This window comes from Acomys minous, assembly GCF_964271855.1.
Source record: "Acomys minous genome assembly, chromosome: 1".
NCBI lineage: Eukaryota > Metazoa > Chordata > Mammalia > Rodentia > Muridae > Acomys > Acomys minous.
The window spans coordinates 152,278,138-152,304,116 of NC_140483.1; the positions used below are offsets into that span (position 1 = coordinate 152,278,138).

The 25,979-nt window shown below is 45.0% G+C and overlaps 1 protein-coding gene across 6 annotated transcripts in view; it reads left to right on the forward strand.

Annotated features, from left to right (window-relative positions):
* PALM2AKAP2 (PALM2 and AKAP2 fusion) overlaps positions 1-25,979 on the forward strand; it is a 463,139-nt gene that overhangs the window by 260,206 nt on the left and 176,954 nt on the right. For 4 of the 6 annotated variants that reach the window (XM_084781901.1, XM_084781897.1, XM_084781900.1 and 1 more), the window contains exons 5-7: positions 1,178-1,292; positions 2,341-2,362; positions 23,189-23,881. In XM_084781901.1, coding sequence (XP_084638027.1) covers positions 1,178-1,292; positions 2,341-2,362; positions 23,189-23,881 — 830 coding nt within the window. The remainder of the gene's footprint in view (positions 1-1,177; positions 1,293-2,340; positions 2,363-23,188; positions 23,882-25,979) is intronic. The other 2 variants (XM_084781902.1, XM_084781903.1) reach the window with 1 other exon arrangement.

Sequence of the window (25,979 nt, forward strand, 5' to 3'; positions counted from 1 at the left end):
ATACACATACATATATGATTTATTGGGATGACTTACAGGCTGCAGTCCAGCTAATGCAACAACGGCCAGCTGTGTTGCCCATCAGTTGCTCAGCCTATAGTAGAATCCAGCAGTTTCTCACTCTACAGGGCTGAACTTCCAAGCTGGTCTTTCAGTATATGTTGGAGTCCCAAAGAAGTATGCTCTAATGCCAGTGAAGGAATGAATGCCAGCCAGGTGAGCCCTCACCTGGGCAGGCAAAGGGTGCATATTAAAGCTGTGTCTTCCTGCCTCAATGGTCCAGACTAGAAGTAGACTCACCCACTTCAAACCAAGCGAAAATCATCTCTCACAGGTGTGTTCTCCATTTCTAGATTGTAGTCCATGCCAGATGTAGTCAAGCTGACAGCCTAGAACCACTATCGCCCCTGGGAATTAGTTCCTGGAACAGTGTTCAGCAAAAGCTAATCACTATTCCCATCATTATACTAGAAGAATACAGACGCTGAGCTTTACCCCTGCCCCCAAAGTCGCAGCCATAGCTACTCTTCTGGAATATTCTCAGTCTCTTGGCAGTGCTAAAAGTTCCCTTCGTGAAAGTATATAGAATAGTTCTAGCAACCAAGAAATGATCCAGAAACTTGGTCTGTCCTATCCACTGTGTCTTTTTTTATCAGTATAGGTCACTGAGGGAGAGACAGCAACTCCAGGGTTCTGGCCACCAGCCATTTCTTAGCAGTATATTTCCTTTGAGGAGTACTGGCCTTTTGCCCTTTGCCCTTTGCCCTTTGCCCTTTGGCTATCCTAGGAAAAGAGACATGATTCTAAAATAGCTAGGAGAATATGAAGCTGTTTCCCTCCACTCGTGTGTCCTGAGCTGTGTGAACACAATATTCCTCTAAGAAGTATACACATCAGGAGGGTTGTTGGGGTGCCAGGACAAAGGCAGACACCAAACATGTTGCAGAGTGGTGGCCATGAAGCAACAGGGGCAGCCTGGGTTGTTTTCCTTTGACCAATGTCTTTCTGGCAACAAAGTTGGATACACAGGATACTCTGAAACGGAAAAGCCTTGGCCTGGTTTCTCAGTGTAGGGAACAATGGAAGATATGGGCCGCCTAGCAGGAAGGTGGCTGCTCCCTTGCCAATGGACGGCAGGACAATAAAACATCTTGTGCTCTGTTTGTGTGTCTTCCAGGCTGGAGCAGGAAATACGAGTGCTCGAAAGTGAAGAGTCCCAGATCTCTGCCAAAGAGCAGATCATCCTTGAGAAACTGAAAGAGACAGAGAAATCCTTCAAGGACTTGCAGAAGGTGAAAGAGAAATTTTTAAAAAGCGGGTCTTCTCTAAACCAAATCAGGGGGCAGTCCCCTCGAGAAAGGGCTAGGCCAGTGGTTCTCAACCTTCCTAAGCTATGTCCCTTTAACACAGCTTCTCAGGTTGTGGTGACCACCCCCCCATCATAAAATTATTTTGTTGCTACTTCATAACTGTAATTTTGCTACTATTAAAGTAAATTTGCAGGGTATCTGATATGCCCCCCACAAAGGGGTTGGGACCCACAGGCTGAGAACCACTGGGCTAAACAGTAACCAGAGAACTCTGAAAAGAAGGCAGAAATGCCAGGAACAGGTACCATCCCTGTAACAGAGTGGCCTGTCTTCAATGGGAGGCAGGGAGACAAGTCTGTTAAATTAATCGCATTTATTTGCTGCTGCCTACACCCCATACTTCCCCAATGTCTGAAAAGTCTTCAAATTAGGCACCAAGAGCTGTGAACCCAGTTCCTATTAAGGACATTAGATGATCTCTTGTGGCTTTGATTATAATTCGCCTGTTGAGTCTTCTGGTTATGAAAGGGCTAGAGGCAGCGCTGTAGCAAATGGGCGGGAATCCCAATGCAGTTGGTGTACATGCATGGAATGCCCCCTGTGTAGACTCTATGTGGTGACACACAGAGATGCCTTGAGGCTCTGATTTTCTCAGGACCCCATTTTCTGTCTCCTGTCTTAGTGATTTACGAAACAAAATCAACACCAAAAAAAAACTGTGTAAAGTTAAATTCAAGCTGGGATTCTTCTAAATATTTCATCTCCTGCACAGCTCAGTATAGTTGCTGCATGATTGAAATTATCTCTCAATAAATTGATTGACATTCCATGTAAGTTGAGAATGTCAAATGCTAAACTGATCCCCGAAAACAAAACAAAACAACAAACAAACAAACAAACAAACAAAACAAAAAAACAAGCTTGGGTCTTGCCTGCTGCTGGCCGCGTTCTGGGTCTGTGTTTGGGGCTTGGGGGTAGGACACAGGCCACACATTCACAGTGACGCTCTGCCCTGCTTTTGTCTCCACAGGGTTTCTCCACTGCAGATGGAGGTAAGTGTACTCTGCCCTGACTGTACGTGGATGCTTTTCCTCCTGGTCCTCTGAGTGGTCCTCATTCATACAGACTCAACGGGAGGCAGATGTGAAGTGACACACTTCCTAAGCGCATCCCGAGCAAGGGGCAGCAGCCTAGCTGGCAGGGCCCTAAGAGGTCCACATGGTCATTTTTACTGCCTCCGCTTCTTGACTTGATATTTCTATTAGCGCATTGACCAGCTCTCCTTCCAGTGGCCTCCCCAAGCACTTGCTGTCTGGACTTTTCTTGAGTAAGGTTGGCAAAAGAATGTGCTGGGGTGGGAACTAAGTCCCTTGCAGGAGCCTGCTCATCACCCTGAGTCACTTAGTCACATCAGAGGTGATTTGGTGTTTAAGAAGTCTTTTGCGGCCTCTGGGGCTTTCTTTGATCTTCTTCCCTCCATCCTCAGAGCATCTTTCTAGCTTTCCAAGGACACTGAGTTAGCATAACTTCCCTCCCTACCATGACATCAAACCCTGAGCCCTGGAGAGTGGAAGTAAGACTCTAGTCCCCCTAATTCCAGACAGACAAGAAGGGTCCTTCTCCTGTCCCCTCCTCTGCCATCCTAGGCTGTGGGGATAAACTTGGGACTACACCTCCCTGCTTCGCTGTGTCCCCTGACCTCAGATGAATGCAAAGTTGCTGTTTTCATCTTGGCCTTCACTGGATGGGCTTTGAAATGCAAGGACACATGGGAGCATCAGCTGCTATCTGCTTCTCTGTGGTTCTCACGCAGTCAGCCTCTGGCTCAGGATTGGCATCAGAAGATTTCCCTTTGTCGCTCAGGAGAAAAAAAAGTGGGAGATTTTTTTTTTTAAATATGGTGACATATGACACATTTCTTCTGAATCGGCCACAGACCAGGTGTGTGTATGTAGGACAGTTTCTGACTGGTACAAAAGATAGGCAAAACAAAAGAACAGAGAAGGTATCCTGATTTTTCTCCCCCGTTGAGTTAAAGACCTGGATTTGAGCTCCCTTGTAGGTGATCTTTGAGAATACACAAAGGAAACCTGCTGTTCTCGGGACCTGCAGGAGGGGCACACCAGCAGGAACTCTGGGTGAAAAGGACCAAGCACTTTTCTAGGAGAGAACCCCTGCCCCTCTAGAGTGTGACTTGGTGGGGTACTTCTGTGCTTTGAAGGTGGGGCACAAATGGAGGGTGTGGCCTTGGGGACCTGGGAGCACTGAAAAGAGAGCAGCAGAGTTGACAGGAGTGTGGAGGTGGGATCAGTGCCGGGCTGGCCTTGGGCTGGGACACAGACCCACTGGCACTGGTATATGCAGAAGGAATGTTGTCCCTTCACGTGTGCCCTTTCCCCTGCCTCCTGCCCCTTCCTTTAACCAGGGTCTTTCTTAGAATTCTCTCTGATAGTTAGTGAAGGGATCTGTGTGTCCTGCCTCTGAGCAGGCCGTGTCCAGCATGGATGCCTCTGTCGTCTACTACTTAGTCCAAATGGAGCCACATAATACATTGGTACCACTGTCTCCCTCATTTTGCATCCTGGAAGCCTCTACTAATTTCCTCCTGCAGCCTTCTACTGTATTCTCTGGACCCTCCAAGCTCAGAGGTAGGAGGGAGGCATCCTAACAAAAGACTTTGGAAACCCAAAGATGGATGAAGGCAGTCGTAGGAGGCTATGGTTCTCAGGGATCTGCAGGAAGCATTTCCGTGGTCTTACCTGTCCCCCTACATTGTGATTTCTGACCTCTGTGGTTCTCTCTAAGCCTGGATGATTTCCATCAGTTGTACCTCCTAGCCAAAAAAGAAGTCTGAAGAAGGGTGCACGCTAATAAGAATCTGATCCATGTCTAGGTCATTGTATGTCCTGAGAATAAAACCCCCAATGCGTCTCACTTGGGGGACTTGGAGAAGCCCATTTTCAAGTTCTTTATTTCAAAGATTCTAAGTTAATGAGACCCTCTTAGAATCCATCAATTGTTTGCATTGAGGCCTAGTAAGAAATTATCCTAGAACAATGATATTGGAAGAAAACTTCAGTTTCAGAGAACTGCTGATTGCAGAATCTAGTTATAGCTTGGACTATATGAATTGTGTAGATGCTGCAGAAAGTTAATCACAGACTTCTCTCTACCTATGAGTGCCAAAGAGGAGAAGAAGGATGGTGTGTGTGTGTGTGTGTGTGTGTGTGTGTGTGTGTGTGTGTGTGTGTTTTCATATATTAGAGGAAGTGGTAATGTTGCTGGGTCTTTAGTAGTTTAACGGCATTGCAGCCCTGGTCATTGAAAACTGTTTATTCCACTCTTGATTGAAATTTCTCCTCTCTTTAAATAGCCTTGTTACCTACCAGGCCCATCAGCCTGCATATGTGCTGTGTTTACATTGTTTTGTTTGAATATAAATTGCTTATAGTATGTGCTTTAGTTTCATCTCTGTTGTGATAAAACGTCCAGACCAAAACACTCAATTTAGGTAGAGGAGTTTATGTTAGTTCGCAATCCCAGGTCACAGCCTGTTGCAGAAGGGAAGTCAGAGCGGCAGAGACTTAAAACAGCTGGTCCCATCCCACCCACGGTCCAGAACAGAGAGAAACAGATGCATGCAGGGCTTGCCTATCCAAACTCAGCCGCCTTTCTTCATATGCACAGCCCAGGATCTCCTACCTTGGAGACAGCGTCACCCACAGTTGGCAGACCTTCCCACATCAGTGTGGGACAATCTCCCAAGGGGCTGGAGAGATTGGTTGTTCACCATTTAAGAGTGCCTGTTGCTCTTGCAAAGGACATGTGCCCTCCAGTTCCAGGAGATCCAATATTCTCGTCTGAATTCTGAGGGCATAAGACATATATGTGGAACCCATAATACATGCAGACAATGCAACTCATATGCATAAAATAAAACATCTAAAAAAGTTAAAGCAATTCCCCCGTGGATATGCTTGTAGGCCAACCAGATCTAGAAAACTCCGCATTGAGACCGTCTTCCCAGCTGATTCTAGATTACGTCAGGCTGACCGTTTAAGGAACCAGCACAATCTGTATCTTCTGCTATCACTGTTCTCATGTGAAGCCTTGGCCAGAACAAGCAAAGGAACGTGTGCACCCTGGGCCCATCCCAGTCTTGCAGTTGGGTACTGGATACTGATCTTCGATTCCTGTCCTATCCCAGTCTGTGGTGTCCTGGGGCCACATCAATGCCTGCATACCATGGTAGGGAAATCTCAATTGGTGGCCCATTCGGTCATGTTTCAAGGAGAGCTCTCAACCGGGCTGCATCTCTAAGCTATAGCCCTTTACGCTCTTCATAACCACTGGAGTGTTTTAGCTGTGTGGGAACAGAGGTATGCTCTGATTTATGCCCTATGGGTGATATTGTCTATGCTCTCTGACAGCGGAGGGAATGCTCAGAGACCCTCCATCTTTGACTGGCAGAGGACACTTTCATGACTGAGGTCACCTAAATGCAATTTGTTATGTTATATGTTGGCCTTCTGCAGACTTCCTGAGTGTGTGACAAATAAGGTGTAACTACTTTTTTTCTTTTTTTAAAAGACAGCTTCTTTATGTAATGCTGACTGTCCTGGAACTCACTTTGTGGCAATCCTCCTGCCTCTGCCTTCTGATGACTGGGATTACAGGCCTGCACTGCCATGCCACTATCTGCCTGGGCTTTTCTTGTTGCTCTTCTTGCTTTAAGACAGGGTATTACTCTGTTGCCTGGGCTGGCCTGGAACTGGGTATGTAACCCAGGCTGGCTTGAACTTACGGCGTGGCTCCTGCTTAACCTCCCAAAAGCTTGGAATACAGGCATGAGAGTCCTTATTTATATCATGTCCTGTTTTTCTGTCCCACATGGTTGATACGGAAAAACCCATTGTCTTAGAGAAATTCCACCTTTGCCCCAAGAATGTGATGGTCCAATATCAGCGCATCCTGCACTGTTCAGATTATATGTGAGTCAGTACATGACCTGGTTGCCATAGAGCGGAACAGATCCTAGTCCACTGTCTTTTCATAGGTCTTTCCGATGTGAAAGCTGAAAGAAAGGGGTGGCGTGGGGTAAGAGAAAGGTCTGCCAGGACTAAGGCAGCATAGTAGGGATACAGAGGGTAGGGAGCTAGAGAGATGTATCGACAGCTAAGAGCCCAGGCTTTGCAGTCGTGAGGACTAAAATTGAGATCCCAGACCCAACATAACCACCAGGCATGTATGTAATCCCAGCTCCAAAGGGTGATGGAAACAGAAAGATTGCTGGGGGTTTCTAGGTTCCAGCCTAGCCAAGAAACCGCAACCCCACCATGTTCCTGGACAGACCTTGCCTCAAAGGAATCCACTCAAAGGACAGTGATGGAGGACACCTGACAACCTCTTCTTGTCTCTGTGGATACATCTATGCATACGCACATGTGTATACACTCAAGACACACAGACACAGTTTTAAAAGTTAGGATAGATATGAGATGTGGAATAATAGATGAAGGGCTGAGGGATGCCAAAAGTAGGCGGAGTTAAAGCTACCATCCAGGATCCTGAGTGAACTGTAGGCAGTAAGCCACAGACAGAATACAGGAGAAGCTGCCGATGGGCGGCAGTACAGATGCTGTAGGGGAGTGTTGAGCCTGGGGTGAGGGTGAGACTGACCTCCAGTGCAAAGACACAGGGAGTAGTGACATGCAACTGCTGATGAGTGATGGGTCCGAGATCCTGGGACTCAGCCATGAGGCACAGCACGAAGCATCACACAGAGCCCGGCCCTAGCATCTCCCATCATTGCTTTCCTGCTTCTCTCTGGGAGATACCCAGCTCCTTTTGTCTTGCTCCAGCCATTTCCCTTTCTCTTCTGATACCTTGGCATGCCTGCCAGTGTTCATCCCCGTCATGTCTCACCTGTTAGAGGGCTTGTCGAGGTGTGTTCACCTAAGAACAGCTGTTGGTCTCCCTCCTTGGTCCACCAATACTTCTCTGCTGAGCTTAAGTGGTGATGTTATTTGGAACCTTGGCTTGGAGTAGCAAAAATCATGGGATAAAGTTTGGAATTTGCTTTGGTGTGTATAAAAAGTGGTGTTCTGAATGGATACATCTTAGAAGACTGTTTCAGGCTCAGAAAGTATACTTGACTTTCCCCCCCACTTCCCCTGTGTTTATATTTTATTGATACAATCAGGGTCTGCATATACTAGATAATACAAGTCAATGTTAGAATTATTTTTATAAAACTGTGTTTGTTTCTCAACTTCTCTCTTAGACCAGGTATCACACAAATAATTGGGACCCTATTATATTATTTAAACAGACTTCACAGCACAAGAACTGAGCAGCTAATACCCTATTTTTTTCATGGTATTTCCTTTCTTTATTTTTTGAGAAGTTTGTACAATGTGATTTGATCATATTCACCCCTTCCCCAATTCTACCCAGCTCCTCCAACTAGGAAAAATTGTCTCTTCTTTATTTGATATTTTGTTGTATACATGAATGAAATTCTTAAGGTAAGAGAAGATTATTTTTAAAACGAACACTTACATCTTCTTCCAACTGATGGGAGCAGAGGGTGGCAGCAGTGCTGACAGGACAGAAGCATTCATACGTAAGAAGTGAAGGCAAGCACTTTCCCCCTCTGGCCCCTTTGTGTCTGCGCAGCTCTGAGAAGGTGCCATGCTCACCTGAGAAGGGTCTTTTTTCTCCCTACGTTATCTTTCCTGTAAACCCGCTCACATATCTTCCCAGAGCACTGCCTCTTAGTTGATCATAGAGCCAACAATGTTACACTCATTAAGCCTAAAAGTGTATTCTTTTAGCTTAGGTAACATTAGCGTTTTACATCTGAGCATCTTTGGTGCTCAAGAGAGATACACATGCTTAAAGTCATCCAGCTACTACTCTACTCTTCGCCCTTATGCTAATTTGGCTTCCTCCCGGCTTACATCCCAGAGATACTTGCACTTTGTAGGGTTTCCTGTTCCTTCTCTGTCTTCTGGTCTCTCCTGAACCTCTGCCTGTGCTCAGTCCCCTGGCTGAATCCCCTCCTTCCTCTTCTAACTCCTCGTCTCTTAGCTGGCAGGAAGTCCAGCCCTATTCTCTCCCCTGATCAGCAATTGGCTGCAAACTGCTTTATTGGCATAGCATGGGACAACTGGGGAGGAGTATTTCCACAACATTGAGACAGGAGATTCTCAGAACAAAGATTGCCACCAGAAGTGGGGGGGTACAGAAATCAGCATTTGAATTACACAATAACCTTATACCTACAATCCACAAATGTCTTTATACTGATTTATTTAGAGTAATAAACTCTGATCTCTATGTACCAATAAACACAGTGGATTACTAAGCTAATACATATTAAACACATTTCTCATTTTTTATATGTAAAGAAATTATACTTTGGAAATAATACCATTTTTATACCTTCAGAATGGATTGGTTTTCAACTCATTCTGAAATTCCTTTCCGCCATGACCTTGCATTCTGCTTTGCTTCAGGTTCTAGATCTTTCCATGGATGGTCTTTGCATCTATACTACAAATGAGCTGGTTTAACTTATGTAACAATATATGTTGAGTACACACTCAAAGCTGGGCTGGGCCCCAAGGAAGTCATGATGAACAGAGAGTAGTCTTTGTTTTCATTGACTTTCAACAGGGAAGGAAGAGCATCTGAGAACCACAGGAAATGTGTTTAGACAGAGTTCAGAAGCACAGTGCTGTAGTGCAAGTGTAGATGTTCTTAACCCAGAACACATGGAGTGTAGAGGAGGAGACACACTTAGGATACAGTAGGGTGCGAAGGATGCGTAGGATATGTTGGATGCCAAGGATGTAAAGGATGCATAAGGTGCGAAGGATGCCATGTGCAGAACCAATTGCACAGGGTTGAGCCTGGGGGAGATGCTAGGATTTTTTGTGTTGCAAAAAAAGTGATGATGATGGCTGGGAAGGGCATAAAGTATTAGAAAGAAAACAAATGACAACACTAACAACCTGGAAAAGAAAGTGAGCAGGAAGACAGAGCAGACCCTTGCAGGAGCTACCATTTAGTTGTTTGGGAATCACCAGGCCGTGACTTCTAAAGAAATGATCTAAATCAAAAGTGCAAACAGTCATACCACAGTGTAACCATGCACATGGTGTAGCTTTTAGAATCTTCAAAGATCATTTATGCATTTAAATATATTTTGCCAGAAGAAAACTATCGGGTAATATGCTAGCCATAGACCCACTTTGAAACCTAGTTCTTCCTATTTAGTATTCAGGGGCTGAAAAACGAGTCAGACTCTCTTATTGTATAATAGCAGAGTAACTTATTTATTTTTTTTTAAACTCCACTTTCATAAAAACAAAACAAAACAAAACACTTCACTTTGCCAAGAAGAGGTGTTTTGGGTTAAAATACAGTGTTCCAACATGATTTCAATTTTTCGGAAAACAGTTTTTGGCACTAGGGACGGAGTGGATCTCTAAAGGTCAGGGACTCCTTTTGGTAGTTTCAGATGGAGGAGAGCAGCCAGAGGGGAGTAGTAGCCACCATTACTTTTCTCTGCTGCAGGGTGTCAGGGTATCAGACTTTTCTAGCTTATACAAGGCCCTGGATTCAGCACTAGCAGTGCAGGAGGAACAAAGTGTAACTCAGTACAGTAAGAAGAGAAGGGAAACACACTGTTCCATGCACATTTCAGGGTGATGTCCCATGTTTGGTCAATCATACCTGGGTCATAATGCCTCTAAATGGCCTGCCTTTGTTCCTTTCCACCAATCTGTACTTACTGCCCTAAGCTCTGCATCTCTCTCATAACTCTTCCCAGATACAGACAGTCCTAGGGCCTGAGCTCCCTGGCCAGGATCCCTTCTGCCTCAACTACTCTGCTGATTTCCAGCCACCGGGCAAACGTCTGGTTTGTTGACTGATACTCTTGTCCAGTAGCCGCTTTTGTGGGCCATTATGTAGGGCAGGAAAGCTGCTGTCTGGGCAGTGAACCCACTGGGCCTCCCAACACTGTGTCTGTTGTCATCCCTGCTCTCTCTGCTACCAGATGCTGTAAGTTACGTTTCCTCTCAGCCAGCCTCCTGACCTGCCAATCTGTTCACCCACACTGGATCCATCACCAGGGCAGAAAGGGGCCCCAGAGCGCCTGGTAAGTCCAGGGACCTTTTCGCTTTGACATCAAGACTGTTCAAGGGGCTTGTGCTTGGTTTGTGTGGTGGGCATCCCGATGACCTCACTCAGGGAGGCTCATCCTTAGCCTAGTTTCAGATGTGGCACAGACAGTGGCCACAAAGGGCAGACCCTGGCCCCATAGGTAACTGAGGACTAGTAGGAGGAAGTCGTGAAGAAATTGTGGGGCACTGTCCCTCAAGCTTTGGTGGGAAGGGGACATGTGTTTCTAGTGTTTGTGGTCGTTGTATCTTTTGCTACTTTTAAGGTGAATCTGTGTGGTGTCTCTGGGGTTTTTATTTTCTCATGGATGTTACACACCTGAAAGAGCTGGGTTGAGGGATGGAATCGAGGCTGGGTGAGAGGGTTTCTCAAAGATTATGAATCTATTGCAAGAATCTTTTTGGGAGTCAAGCTTTTCCCATAATTTGAGTCAGTCTTCGCTTTCCTGGAATTCTCAGTTATCGGGGGGATACTTGGGGTGAAAGCAAAAAGTTAAAGAGTGTGTGCTCCTTGCTAAATGTTCCAGACAGTGATGTGTTGTACAGACTCTATATTTGTGAATGTGAAATATGAAGAGTCACAGGCAGAAATGTGGCCCCAGAACACAAGGACAAAGGCAATAAGTCTGTTCACTGACCCATTTGCTCTACTCAGCAAGATGGCTCAGGGGTGAATGAAAGAATGCAATTAGCAGAGGTGAATGCAAATATGAGCATTGGGTTTGATTTATACACTGTAGTAAATTCATGTTTAAAATAATTTTCATAGGCCGGGTGTGGTGGCTCACGCCTTTAATCCCAGCACTCGGGAGGCAGAGGCAGGCGGATCGCTGTGAGTTCGAGGCCAGCCTGGTCTACAAAGTGAGTCCAGGATGGCCAAGGCTACACAGAGAAACCCTGTCTCGAAAAACCAAAAAATAAAAATAAAAAAAATAATTTTCATGAGCATGGCATGATGGCACACCCCCTGTAATCCCAGCACTTGGGGAAGCCGAAGCAGGTGGATCTTTGTGAGTTCAAAGCCAGCCTGGTTTACAAAGTGAGTCCAGGACAGCCGAGACTACACAGAGAAACCCTGTCTTGAAAAACCAAAAACAACAACAAAGTCTCATAATGACATGGTTAATAAAACAAAATAATCTTGAGCAGTTAAGCCAGAATGAACCTTACATAGGTCAACCTGAATATTTCTGAAGCAAAATAATGCCTCCTTATTTTAATATAAGAAAAAATAAAGCCAATCACTGACACAGGTGGCATACTCACTATGTTTCATTGTTTAATAGATACTGCTCAGTGTCTTCCTTACATAAGGCTTTTACAAGAGTTCTAGAGCCCGCTGGGGTTATGACATCTGGCCACACCTGGGACAGGTTTCACGTCCCTGGAGATCTAGAGGAGGGTTGAACTGGAACCTGAAGCTTGAAGCGATGCTATGGAAGCCTCACTAGCAGCCATGCTGGGGACTCTTTTGGGGTGCCCCAGCATGTGTGTCTATGGTCAACTGGGGTAGCACATTTAAACATCACATGTCTTCCTACCTGTTCCTACAAGCTTGGTGCTGATGGAGCCTGGCAATTTTGTGGCAAGAAGCTTCTCAGTTCTTTTCCTCAAAGGTCGCGAAGTATGATTTCCCAGCACAGGGCCAGTCAGCCTGCAGATGTATAAGTTCACGTCAAGAGGTAGAAATGGGGACTGAGTGTGGTGGTACGTACTCTTAATCTCAGCACTGTGGTAGCAGAGGCAGAAGGGTCCCTGCAGGTTTCAGGCCAGCCTGGTCTACAGGGTGAGTTCCAGGACAACCAGGACTATGCAGAGAGACCCTGTGTCATAGGAAAAGTGACAAAGAGAGATGGCGGGAGGGAGAGAGGGGTTGGGGAAGCACCAATAGCCAAAAATGTGAAGTGTAAAGTTCAATGGTAACACTTCTGTATAACTGAGGCCACAGTGAGATTATACCTGCTCTCCAGCTTGGTACCCTTCCAGTGTGAGCATGATGACCCAGATAGAAAGTGTATTTTCAGAAATATATTATGATCAGGGCATTTTTAGAAAATAAATTTACCTGCACATTTATTACCGAAGAACATATTTGCATATAAGCACAGCTACCTAATGCCATGATGTCAGCTGGTATGCCAGGCTGCTTCTGGAACGGGGTGTTCACACTCACTGTCAGGTTTACAGTGACAGCACAGAGTGTGCAGCATTTGCCGCTGGAATTCTCCCAGGTACAAGCCATCTTGCTTTAGGGCTGTCCTCTTGGAAATCCATACAACCTCAGGCCACTTGAATGTCTCTATTGAGTATTATTACTCACAGTCTGATGGCTTAGGGTTTGGAAGGTTTGGGACTGAATTTCAGGGTAATGAGACCCTATTCCAGCCCCCATCTAAACAGAATCCCTGAAGGCCTCAAGCCAGTCATGGCCCTTGGTGATCAGAATGTTAACCTACATCCAAGTGGCCCATTCCATCTCCAGCTGGTTCTATTAGAACACTTCCCTTGAGAGGAATGTCATTTTTCTCCCTCATCTTGCACATATTTTGTCCTTACTCTGTACCTGGAACACCTTTATCACACCGCATAGTCTCTTGATTATTTTGATAAAACTTCCACCAGCCACTGCTTTCTCCCCCGAACACACCTCACTCTGTCCCCGGTCTTCTAAAAGTGCAGTACTCGAAGACTCTAGGGTAGACCAAGAATCTCTCTCCAAGCATGACACCACAGGCTGTGGTGAGTCACCACTGCCATCCAGCTTCCTGTCTAAAGTGAAGCCTTGGCGTTGTTCTTATGGCGTTGTGCAATTCCATGACAGTCAACATGTCTGAATGCTTTCACCTAAACATGTAGTCTGTTCCCCTCTGTTACATCCATTCATTTCACACAGAAGAGCCCCCAGAATGCTTTTATCTGGGTGGATGCCCCCAGATGTGCAGATGTACAGAGAGGCCAGAAATTGAAGTCCTGTGTCTTCTTCAATCGTTTGCTGCTTTATTTTTTGACACGGAATTTTCCCACACCTGGTAGCAATTGATTTGGCTGGACTGGCTGACCAATAAACCCCAGAGATCCTTCTGCCTCCACCTCCCCAGCACCAGGATCAGAGGCGTGCACCACCACACGCCACTTTTGTGTTAATGCTGAGAGTCCAAACTTAGATCTTCGTCCTTGTGAAGCTACCAAGCTACCCACTGAGCCATCTCCCCAGCTCCCCACCCCCCACCCCTGCCCAGGCGCTTTCATTTCTCATTCTCAAAAGAGAAAAATGAGTCATGTATCTTTCTGCCCTTTGTCAATCTGACGTGACATTAACGTTTCCTCTTGGTAAGTCATCTCTCCTGAGTGTTGGGGTTTTTTTTTTTTCTTTTTTCAGAGCCACGGCAGGAAGGAGAGAAGGGAGTGAGGTCATGATTTAACAACTAGGGCTCGAGTGTTCTTTCCCGTTTCCAACTCAGAAGCACTTGTGTTTGCGTATTGTGTTTCTGCGTCAGGTCTGAATCAAGGGTTGAACCCTTTGAAAACTCTTGTCGCTGTTGATGGGCTCTTTCTGGGTGGTGATCACAGTACCTTACAGCCTCACTTTTCTCTTCAGCCTCGATCTCCACCTCAACTAGGAAAAACAGTCACTACGTCTCACTGGTTTACTGATAACAATTTGCATGCTGCAACCAGAGTCGGGACACTGAGGTTGCACACACCATTTAAAGGTCTCTTGGTCCTTGGCGACCTTACATCAGCACCTATCAAGCTTTTAGGGCCGTCTCAACACCCAGAGCACACATGTCCAGCTTGTCCACAGAAATGCAGCAGCTCTGTGATCTAAATATGGTTTATTGCCAACATTAGGTAGCCTTTCCAGAGACCTCGAACTAAAACAAAAATGTGATCCCACTGTGTGCTTTCAGTGTGATGGTTCTATACTAGCACTTGGTGGCCTCTGCTCTTTGAAAACTGTCTCTGCAATTATCCCAAGCATCACTCCTACGGGTTCTAGCCTCCAGCATCTTTTATGAAGCCTAGGAGGACTCTTGCAGTAAAACCACTGGGGGAGGGGCTTGAGACTCTATGCTCAAAGGCCAGAGCAGCCATAGTTTAGAATGCTGCGTGCATCTCCAGACTTGACCTACTGGGGCTCTGCATCTCCTCTATAAGGTGTTCCTTGGAGTTGCTCAGCCTGGCCTGCTTTTCTTAGCCAAAAAGGAGATAAGAAACTAGCTTTGCCTCTGTTACCATCAGCATCACATGTGTTAACATTTGTTTATTTATTTATTCATTAATTCAGTCGTTCATTAGTTTATTTATAGATGTTTGGGTTATTTTAATTGATACAGAATGATTGTGCATATTTATGGGGTTCAAGGTGATAATTCAGTACAGGTATTAAATATGTATTAATCAAATCAGAATATTAGTATTTTCATCCTTGTATAAACACTGGCCTTTTTTTTCCATATTGGGAACCTTTGAATTTCTCCCTTCTGTTTCTCTGTAAAATATGATAAATTGTTGTAAACTGTCATTTAATTTATATGTATGTTAGTTAGTGATTTAACTATATATATGAAACTATTAAAAAGTTATAAACATCCTACTGCACTGTAGGATACTAAGGTCTCTTGGGGAAACAACTGAGTCACAGACATGTTTCATTCCTGGTTTTTGAAGTAAAGAGACTGACCTTTGAGATGAGAGGGAAGAGCCACTCTGAATTAATTCCCTTGTTTTCATTGTTGATATCACAATGGCCGATCATACTTGACCAACCTCTAGAGAAGGTCGAACACACATTCTTACCCATGGCCGTATACCTAGAGGGATAAGATCACATGTAGGCATATTTGCTCAGTAAGCCAAGCATATGTACAACGTAGCTGTGAGGTTACAATGCCGGCTGCCAGGGGGTCCTTCAGACAGGATGTCCCCAGTTCAACATCCTCCCTTGTGACTATAATGATCTGCCTACTACCGCTCTCCTGTGTACTCCGCATGTCACTGGCTCAAGAACAATCCAGGGTGCACCAACACTGCGTAAATGAGGAATGATAAGGTCCAAAGATGGCATGACCCGAGTACATGTTCAGATCTACTGTCTTTCGGCCTATTCCGACACCTCTTGTCAAAGTGACAAATGGCAATGAGGCGCGTGAGGCTTCTATTTGCACATGAACCTTGGCTGTCCCCCTCCCCCTTCTGTGACCTCTGGGAGGCAAAGGAAGTGAGCTGAGAGTTTAAGCCCGAATCAAGTGATTGCACCATAATGGAATTTTCCATCTTTTGGGTCACAGTCTTGTTTATGTGTTGAACTGATTTCTGAAGCAGGATCCTGTTAACTGCCCCTCCTCTTACCTGTGTCAGGTGCCCTTGCTGTCTCTGTTCCAGGCAGCTTACACCCTCACAGTTGCTGTCTGTTTGCCAGAGGTAAACGGAAGCTCAGGAATGGGTCTAAACAGAACCAAATATTATCTGCTACTCAGACCCATCTCTCTGAGCTCCCCAAAGCTCTAGTCCGTCACAGAGGTTTCTGCCATTTGGGTGTGGGGGGCCGGGGGGGGGGGAAGAAGAACTAAGGCTCCAAGTCAAAACATGGAAATAGCTACTGGTCTGTATTCCATCAGAGACTCGAGTCACGGTGGCACCTCTTCTTTATCAGTAAAACAGGCACGCTACCCAGCTGTCTTGCTGAATTAGTGGAAGGCATAAAACAGTTTTATGTGTCCCACTCCTGCTGATGTCAGTGTACAAGGCTTGAAAATCAGCAACTGAATATATCATGCACTAAAAGTGTACATCCAGACTCTAATCAGACTCTCAGTGAAACTTCCGTTAAACTGTCTTAGTCACATCCGCCACTCACCATGGTTCCTGGGAACCATGGAAAGCCTTTCTTCAGACCCTTCTCCTCTTGTCCATGTGGCTCTTGGGCAGTCCTTGAGGACCGCGTGGCCAAGAGAGCCCTTTCCTCATGTCCCCATTTGAGTCTCGCCTCTGCACAGACCGCCAAAGCCTTTCATGGGGGGTGGCTTACAGAATGTCAGGCCGACAGCAAGTCCTTCTTGTGGCTAGAGATGGAGGCATGCTTGGAGGGAGAGGCACTGGGTGTAAGTTTCTTGGCACATGATGTTTTGAAAGTGTGTATGTTGAAAACAAAATGCTGTCAGGCTTGCTGGCACAAGCCTGTAACCCCAAAGCTGGGGAGGTTGAGGCATAAAGATTGAGGGTTCAAGGCTAGCCTGGGCAAGAGAGTGAGATGACGTCTCAAAATAAAAGTAAGAAGAGGTCAGGGGGCCAAGTATGGTGGTACCCACCTGTCATCCCAGCATTCGGGAGATCCAGGCAGGAGGTTCAGGAATTCAAGGCCATTCTGGACTACATAGTGAGCTTGAAGCCAGCCTAGACTATGTGAGACTGTGTCTCAAAAAATAAAAAAGAGAAGTACTCATGTAACTAAATGGTAGAACATTTGTCTAGAATACAATAGGCCATAGTTCAATCCCAAGCACTGTAGAACAGTTGGCTCCTTCAGCAAACAAACCAACCACAAAAACAAAACAAAACAAAACAAAAAACCCCTCACCCAAAGTTGCCCAGTGTGGTGGCACACACTTGTAATCCCATCACTCAAGAAACTGAGGGGGAAAGATGGGTAAATTTGAGGCAAAGTGGACTACAAAGCAAGACCATGTCTCAAACAAACCCTATTTTTGTTTGGGCTGAGCTGTAGCTCCGTGACAGAGCACATACTTAGTATGCATGAGGCCTTGGGTTAGACCCTAACACTGGCGAAAAGGGGTGGGGAGGAGCACTGAAAACGGAAGTTATCATGTCTACTGTTGCATCCATACCTTCATTCAGTTTGGTGTGCAAAATAGGAATCTCACTCACTTAAAACACCAAGGTAAATGTTCTACCTCCAGTGTAGCTTTCTGGAAGTCTCACTTAACGTTTCTGTGTTAACTCTGGGAGGAGTAAGCACTGCCTTTGACTAACTCAGAGATTTGCAGCGGGTCCTCCTAGGTACCTTGTACCAAAGAAGAGAAATGCAGAAAGAAATAGGGACCACATCCCCAGTGAACCACAAACAAAGAAACAAACAAATCTGTGCTTCTTTTTGAAGCCTTACTTTTTATCTGAAAGAAAAAAGTATGTATGAATATTGTACTTTATGATATAGCATATCTGTTATAATACTTAAAATATTCTGAGCTCAATTCTAGAAATATTGCACTGATTATGTATAATATGTACTTATAAATATGCATATATACTCCTGAAGAAATTGTTTTCATATGTGGTTCTGTCCCAGTGTAATGTCACACTTAATAACATTTAAAATCACACACACACACACACACACACACACACACACACACACACACACTGAAAAAATTTGGAGGCCAGCGAGGTGGTCCATGCCTGTAAGCCCAGTGTTCTGGAAGACAAGGCTGAAAAGCAAATCTGAGGCCAGCTTGAACATTATATTGATTTTTTTATTTAATTAATTTATTCAGATTACATCTTAATTGTTATCCCATCCCTTGTATCCTCCCATTCCTCCCTCCTGCTTCCCCCCTACTCCCCTCTACTATGTCTGTGACTGAGGGGGACCTCCTCCTCCTGTATATGCTCATAGGGTATCAAGTTTCTTCTTGGTAGCCTGCTATCCTTCCTCTGAGTGCCACCAGGCCTCCCCATCCAGGGGACGTGGTCAAATATGGGGCACCACAGTTGGTGTGAGAGTCATTTCCTGCTCTCCACTCAACTGTGGAGAATGTCCTGTCCCTTGGCTAGATCTGAGTAGAAGTTCAATGTTTACTGCACGTATTGTCATTGGTTGGTGCAGTAGTTTGAGCAGAACCCCTGGGCCCAGATCCACCCATAATAATGTTCTCCTTGAAGGTTTCTAGGGCCCTCTGGATCCTTCTATTTCCCCATTCTCCCATACTTCTCTTACCTAGAGTCCTCACATCTATCCCACTTTCCTGGCAAATGAGGTCTTTCATGGGACATGCCCCTCAGCGCACAGTTTGGGCCCCAAGACAATAACTGGACTCAGCACGTGGTTTGGGCCCCGAGACCCTAATTGAACTCAGCACGCGGTTTGGGCCTCGAGACCCTATATAGATTTTTTTTAAAGGAGTTTGAGATTTGATTTCCTACCTGTTGCTTCTTTCACACCTCTTTTCGAGTGGTACTTCTCAAATTTCACCATCGGTTTTCCTTTCCCTTCCCTTCCACTGAACTCTCTCCTCTTTTTACTGTGGGCCTACGTCATCTTTCCAGAAAGATAGCTGCTCAGCATCCTTTTATTCCCTCCAGCTCCAGGAGCAGGCAAAGGTGAAAGGAGGCTGCGTGCACAGAGGTGGGGAAGAAACAGTAATGAAGCAGTCATGAGGGTGTTCTGGGCAGAGAGCGGATCTCTAAACGTCCCCATGTTAATCACACAAGCATAGAAATGTTTTGTTCCCTGGTCTACTGAGTCAGTCCAGGACAGCCAAGGCTTCACAGAGAAACAGAGAAACCCTGTGTTGAAATTATTCATTCCATGCTTTGTACTGACGGCTGGCTGTTCACACATCCCTGGAAGTTTAGGGGATACTTCAACATTCTACCTACCACCGTCAATCATCATGTTAATAGTGGTAAGATAATATTTTAATTCAAACCTGAATATTTAATTCAATTGTAACGTTTATTTAATAATAAAAAAAAACAAGCTTTGGGGCCCATTGTAAATATCCATTTTGTTTTTCTGATCATATGCTATATAAAAAAAAATTCAGGAAATCACTGCGATGAATATCTTTTTTATCTCACAGTCTCTGTATGTGAACCCATGTACTTCTGTGACAAATAATGTTGGTCTCCCATGATGTCACTTGAAAACTCATTCTCTTTATGCCAAGCAACGAAAATGTTCCAAATGGATATTATGAAAACTGGGCATTGAAATTTTCTTCTGGATCATTTTAGCCCAGTGTCGACCTTGAACAGATTGTATCTTATCATGCAAGCAACTGGAAGCATGTTATTCGATGATTGCTTAAGCTGTTACAGACATTAATTGTGTTGTTGAACCTTTCTTTGCTGTCCTATTATACAAAATACTTGTGACCGATAAAGATCATTTAGCCACAGTTGTTTGACAAGTATGTGTATCAAGTACCTTTTATGCAAAAAGTTCTGCGGTAGGGGCTAGCAATGGAAGACCACACAAAAAATGGTAGGTAAGAATCAAAATCTTAAATGTCTATGAATCTGATACGCCACCTCTACAAATACTAGTGATGGTACACACTATAGTCTCAGCATTTGACAAAGACTCGGCGTTCAAAGCCGCCTGTACTATACAAACCCACTGCTGGGTAGAAATTGTTCAGTGTCCTCAGAGATATTTAGAAAGTGTTCAGTAACTCTTAAAGAGAGAGCGGTGACTTAGAGATGGGAGGTCGGTTCTAAGAAAGCATCTGGGGGAGGGGGCACTTGATTTTGACATTGGTGGCTGTGTGGCATTTGGATGTGTAGAAAGTGCAAAGGATGTTGCAGGGGAGAATCTAAAAATCAGGAACTATTTAGATGTAGGACGGAGTTCTTTGTTTGTGTGTGAGGGGAAGGGAGAAAGAGGAATTAACAGCTGAAAGGCAACTGGAAACTTCTTTGCAGGCTGTAGATATTCTGAAAAGGACAGGGGTTCGGTTATTGGTGAGCAAGTGTGTGGCCTCAGACTCTAGATGAAAAGCAGGCTGGGTCAAAAAGGACCACAGGCCCAGGAGGAGGCCGGGGTAGTGTCCTGAGCATAATGTGAGGTTTGGTGTGACCAGTGTGTCTGGAAAGCAAGAGAGACTGTGAGACAAAGAGAAAAGGAATGATGGAAACAGATTCTGAGAGGAGCTGTGTGCAGTGCCAGGGACTTGGTGCTGAACCCACACAGTCAAGAAGAGCGAGTTTCTGAGAAGGGTACCTCAGACAGGTGGAGCACCAGCTACGGGCTCAGTAGACGTCCCCAATAAACAGCCTGCTGGTAAAGAATTTAGACCCCGTGAACCATACACAGTGTGGTAGCAAACTCTCTCTCTCTCCCTCCCTCTCCACTTTCTCCCTCCTTCTCTCTCTCCCTCTTATCTTTCCTTTTCTGTCTGTCTCCCTCCTCCCTTCTTTCCTTTTTCCTTTTTGAGACACTCTCAGGTAGCCTGTGCCGGCCTCACACTCCCTCTGCAGTGGCGTGCGACATCAAATTCCCCATTCTTCTGTCTCTACCTCTCAAAGACTTCTTTCTTCTTTTTTTTTTCAGTTTGTTTATTTTTATCTTATATGCAGTAGTGGTTTTACTCGCATGTATGTCTGTATCAGGGTAACAGATCTCCTGGATCTAGAGTTATGGACAGTTGTCAGCTGCCCTGTGGGTGCTGGGAATTGAACCCAGGTCCTCTGGAAGAGCAGCCAGTGCTCTTAACCACTGAGCCATCTCTCCAGCTCAATTTCCTTCTTTTTCTATGACCTTTAAATATATACATACATACATACATACATACATACATACATATACATATACATATACATATACATATACAGTCATTCTTCTTCCGAGCCATACAAAAACAGGCCCCAGTCTGCCTTGGTCCCTTGTACACATGTGTAGCCCTTAGGACTTGAGTGGGAAAATAGAGGCATCACTGAAACCTGAAATGTGACTGTTGTGCTGAGCAGAGTAGGCCTGGACTGGTGGAAGCAATGAGGAGGAGGAAAAGGATGGGAATCCTGAAGCAGATCCTCTCAATGGTGGGATGTGAGAGATTAGGATGAAGAGTAAAGATCAGACATGACGAAGGCTTCTGGCTTACATGACTAGCAGCTAAGCTGTGGCACTGGTGTCACCTCATGCCGAGATGAGAGGAAAGCAACATGATGCTTTTGAAGCTGCTGAGGCCAGTGAGTCCAAATACCACCTAGTTCAGTGGCCCTCAACGTTTAGTGCTGCAACCCTTTAGCACAGTTGGTTGTGATGTGGTGACACACACAAAATTATATTCGTTGCTACTTCATAACTGTAATTTTGTTACTGTTATGGATCATAATATAAATACCTATGTTTTACCTTGGTCTTAGGTGGCCCCTGTGAAAGAGTCATTCAGCTACCTAAGTGGTCACAACCCATAAGTTGAGAAACACTGGACACAAATGTTGGGTATCCAAGAGGCTGTAGGACAGGGGAGAGCTGGTGCTTAGGTTGGAGAGTCCAGTCCCTTGGGTGACACTTCTTCAGCCTAGGGAAAAGAAAGGTCTCATAGTAGTGAATGACAGGGACAACATGGAAAAAAAAAAAAGACAACAGAGGGGAAGTATAAAAGGACAGGTTCATGAGCCTTAGCACTGTGAGAATAAGAACAGCTGCTTTCCAAAAAGAGCTGAATGGTATATACTCAGTTATATCGAGCCACTAGTCCAAGGGGTACGTCCCCATGAAAAACTGAACCTGCCAGGAAAGTGGGTAAGAGGGGAGGACATCCTATTGAGACTTTAGGTGTGAGAAGCCTGGGAGAATGAGGAAATAGAAGGATCCAGCAGGTCCTGGAAAACTACAGGCGAGTCTGGGCCCTGGGGTCCTCTGCAAACTATGGCAACAGCCAAGGAAAATATAGGCAGTAAACCTCGAACCCCTACCCAGTCTAGCTGATGGACAGGACATTCTCCACTGTTGAGTGGAGAAGGAGATCTGACTTTCACACAAACTCTGGTGCCCCATATTTGAACATGTGCCTTGGATGGAGATGCCTGGTGGCACTCAGAGGAAAGATAATAGGTCACCAAGGAGAGACTTGATACCCTATGAGCATATACAGGGGGAGGAGGTCCCCCTCAGTCACAGTCATAGGGGAGGGGAGTAGGGGGGAAGTGGGAGGAAGGGAGGAATGGGAGGATTCAAGGGATGGGCTAACAACTGAGATGTAATATGAATAAATTAATAAAAAAATACATAAAAAAAAGAACAGCCGCTTTCTGGGCCTTCATCCCCACTTCCTATGTTACTGGTGCCATGACAACCTGTTCTTTACTGGCTCTCTTTCTTTCTTTTTTTCTTTTTTTTTAAAAGAAGCTTTACTAACTGACTAGAGTATTCTCAGAGCGCGCAGTCCCAATGTTTCCCTATTCTTTCAGTTTTTGCAGAATAGCAGATTGCAGTGTGGTGGAGGATGGCTGTGTCCCACCTGCAGATCACTCGGCATCTTCTCCATCAACAGTACAAGGAAATGGAGAGGGGAAAATAGGTGCACATTTAGTGGAAGAGTTGGGGAAACAGCAGTAAGGTTCTGGAACTTGCGCATCTTTGAAATTGTCTAAGCGATCTTAGTCAAGGTCATTTGCACATTACCAGCCTTCCCATAATTCTGTCCTGTTAGATCTGAAGTCTCTTCTTTTAGCCGGTCTCCTAAAAAGCCTGAGTTCATTGAGATATGGTGAGTGTGTGTATTTGTCTTCCCAGTGCATTTAGCTGCTTTGTTAAGAACACATACAACCACGTCTGTCACCACTGCATACCTCATGCTAACACTCAGACTGCTTGGTGGTTACAATAGAAAGAGCATAAACCACTTTTTTTTTTTTTTTGGTCTGTTTGGCAATTAACCATTCACTGGCTTTTTTTTTGTTGTAACATGCACTTCCTTTCTCTTGTTTTCATTCAAGCTATATACGCCATGGAAATTAATGTGGAGAAAGACAAACAAACAGGAGAGACCAAGATTCTCTCTGCATCCACCATTGGCCCAGAGGGGGTCCATCAGAGAGGAGTCAAAGTCTATGATGATGGTACCAAAGTAGTGTATGAGGTGCACTCAGGAGGCACCGTGGTAGAAAACGGAGTCCACAAATTAAGTGCAAAGGATGTGGAAGAGCTAATTCAGAAGGCTGGACAATCGAGCTTCGGAGGACACATGTCAGAAAGGACTCTTGTTGCAGACGGGAGCCTGGGCCATCCCAAGGAACACATGCTCTGCAAAGAAGCCAAGTTAGAAATGGTGCAAAAGTCCAGGAAAGATCGCTCTTTGGGAAACCCCGGGCAGCAGGCCCAGCCCGCCAGCACAGAAGGGCCAGAGGCAAACCCGGATCAACCTGTCACCATGATTTTTATGGGCTACCAAAACATCGAGGATGAAGAGGAGACTAAAAAGGTGCTAGGCTATGACGAAACCATCAAGGCCGAATTAGTCCTGATCGATGAAGACGATGAGAAGTCACTAAGAGAGAAGACGGTGACGGACGTGTCCACGATCGATGGGAACGCAGCCGAGCTGGTGTCCGGAAGGCCCGTGTCAGACACCACAGAACCCTCATCCCCAGAAGGCAAGGAAGAGAGCCTGCCCACAGACCCGGCCCCAGGTACCCAAAAGAAAAAGCGATGTCAATGCTGTGTTGTCATGTGACCACTTCTTTCTCCTCCTCTTTCTTCCGGGCAGCCTTTCTACTCTCCACCTCTTAAATAGACCTCACTGTACCACTAACTGCGATACTGTGAACTGGAAGCAAACTCCTGCCTTGCCTCGCAGTTGGATTTGCTTTGATCTCTTCTCACTCACATCTTTCCTTCTCCTCACTTGGGAAACAACGTGCATGTGTGTGCTTCACCCTTCCTCCCCCTCCAAGAATTTACTTTTTTCCTCTAAACCTTTCCTTGTATCTTCAAGAGCGAATCAGTGCCGTACTGCTCGGTCAGAGCGGACCTTCATAGCACCTGGTTATCTCGTAGCCTTAATTGACTTGACTGGACTCAAACCCATTGGCACCAGGGGTTTTCATTTTGGCGTGTGTTCACACTCTAACATAGACACACATACACACAAACACACACACATATACACTGCCACGCCCCTGCCTCCTTCGCTGTGTGGATCTTTGTTTTTTATATCTTGTGTAGCAAAAATGCTGTGGGCTCTGGTTGGTTGCTACCGTAACCAAAAGTGGACCTACCTTAATCTGGCCGTTCTAGGATGACATGACGCTTTTTCTTTGCTGCCTTACATACGCTTCCAGATGACAGTATTGTACTTTCCTTCTTCTGTTAAAACCGACATGAAGTTGACTCGAAAGCAAAGAACCCAGCTCCTGCCCCTGCTGACATATAGGAACCGATTCATCAGCTGCCAGGCTCTTTCTATTGCTTACCCGATGAACCCTTTATACAGGATTTTCCAAGGACCTCAGGCCACCATTGTTTTCAGCATCCACAATGCTCGTCAATCCATAAGCCCCCAAAATGTAAAGTTTTATATTTTCTTTTTCATGGATATTTTCTGATCGAATTAATCTATTTTCAAAGAGGGCATCGTTTTGAGAAGTCTCTCTGCAGTGACCACATTCCTTAAAACAGTCTTTCTGACCTGGGCGGGGCTGTCATAACACCCCCCACTGTATCAAGGATGGTGCTGTGCGTATTAACTGTCCATCTCCCACACCCGGTTGGTTAGTCTTACATCTGTGCTTTTCTTTTTTCTTTTAATGTCCTCATGGGTAAGAGAATGTTTCAGGTAACCTCAGTGTATAGGTTTCTCCACTAAAAAAAAAAAAAAGGTTTTTCAATGTGAAAAAAGTGTTCAATGATGTAGAAAGATCTTGAATTCTTCCACATAGTCTGATTAGGCGGCACATTCCTGGGCAGCCTACAGCATTGTTTCTTCAATTTCCGTGAATTGTAGAATATTAAAGCGTTTTTATTTTAACCTAAAACATGATGAACATCCCTTAAAATACATTGTTAGCACTGCCCCAAACTGGACAGCTATGCGTTTAGTGAAACCAAAGGGACTTAGAAAAAGAATGCTAATACAGGAACTCGATGAAGCTTGTGATGTGTTAGCTGATTTCAATGGGAGATAACTTTGTTTACCCAGACACTCACCTCATCATACAAATCAGTAACAGAACCATCTATGCTCCCACGGAAGGACCATATACTACGATGTACCACACCAAGTTTTAATTTATCTTGGAAGTAGCTCAGAAAAATGTAACAATATAACGAAGCCCGGAGGATTGCAGCGCAGAGCCAACTACATCTGTCCCATTTAACTCAAGGATAAATCTGTTTTGTTTTGTTTTTTTTTTTGTTCATTTCTTGGCTTGAAGTTGTATTTATTATGATTAGAGGGTAATGACATTTTTATTTCTGTTATTTTTTTTCCTCAAGTAGTTTCATTTTTATTGGACACAACATGAGTCATTTATAATCTATAATATGTAAATAAGAAAAAAGATTAAAGAAAGGAATAGCAAAGGAGTGAGCTGTTTCCCAAATTGTCCCCTCCACAGTTTCCCGTGAGATAACTGGGGCCTTACTGGGAGGTCTGGGCTTCAGAGCAGCTGCCAGAGAAGGCAGCAGCTGGAATCTGGGAAGCTGGTCCAGAGCAGGCAGTTCTCACTGCTCTGTTTTCCACCAGTGGTTAAATAGCACCCAAGCCTTGAACAAAACGCCACATGGCTA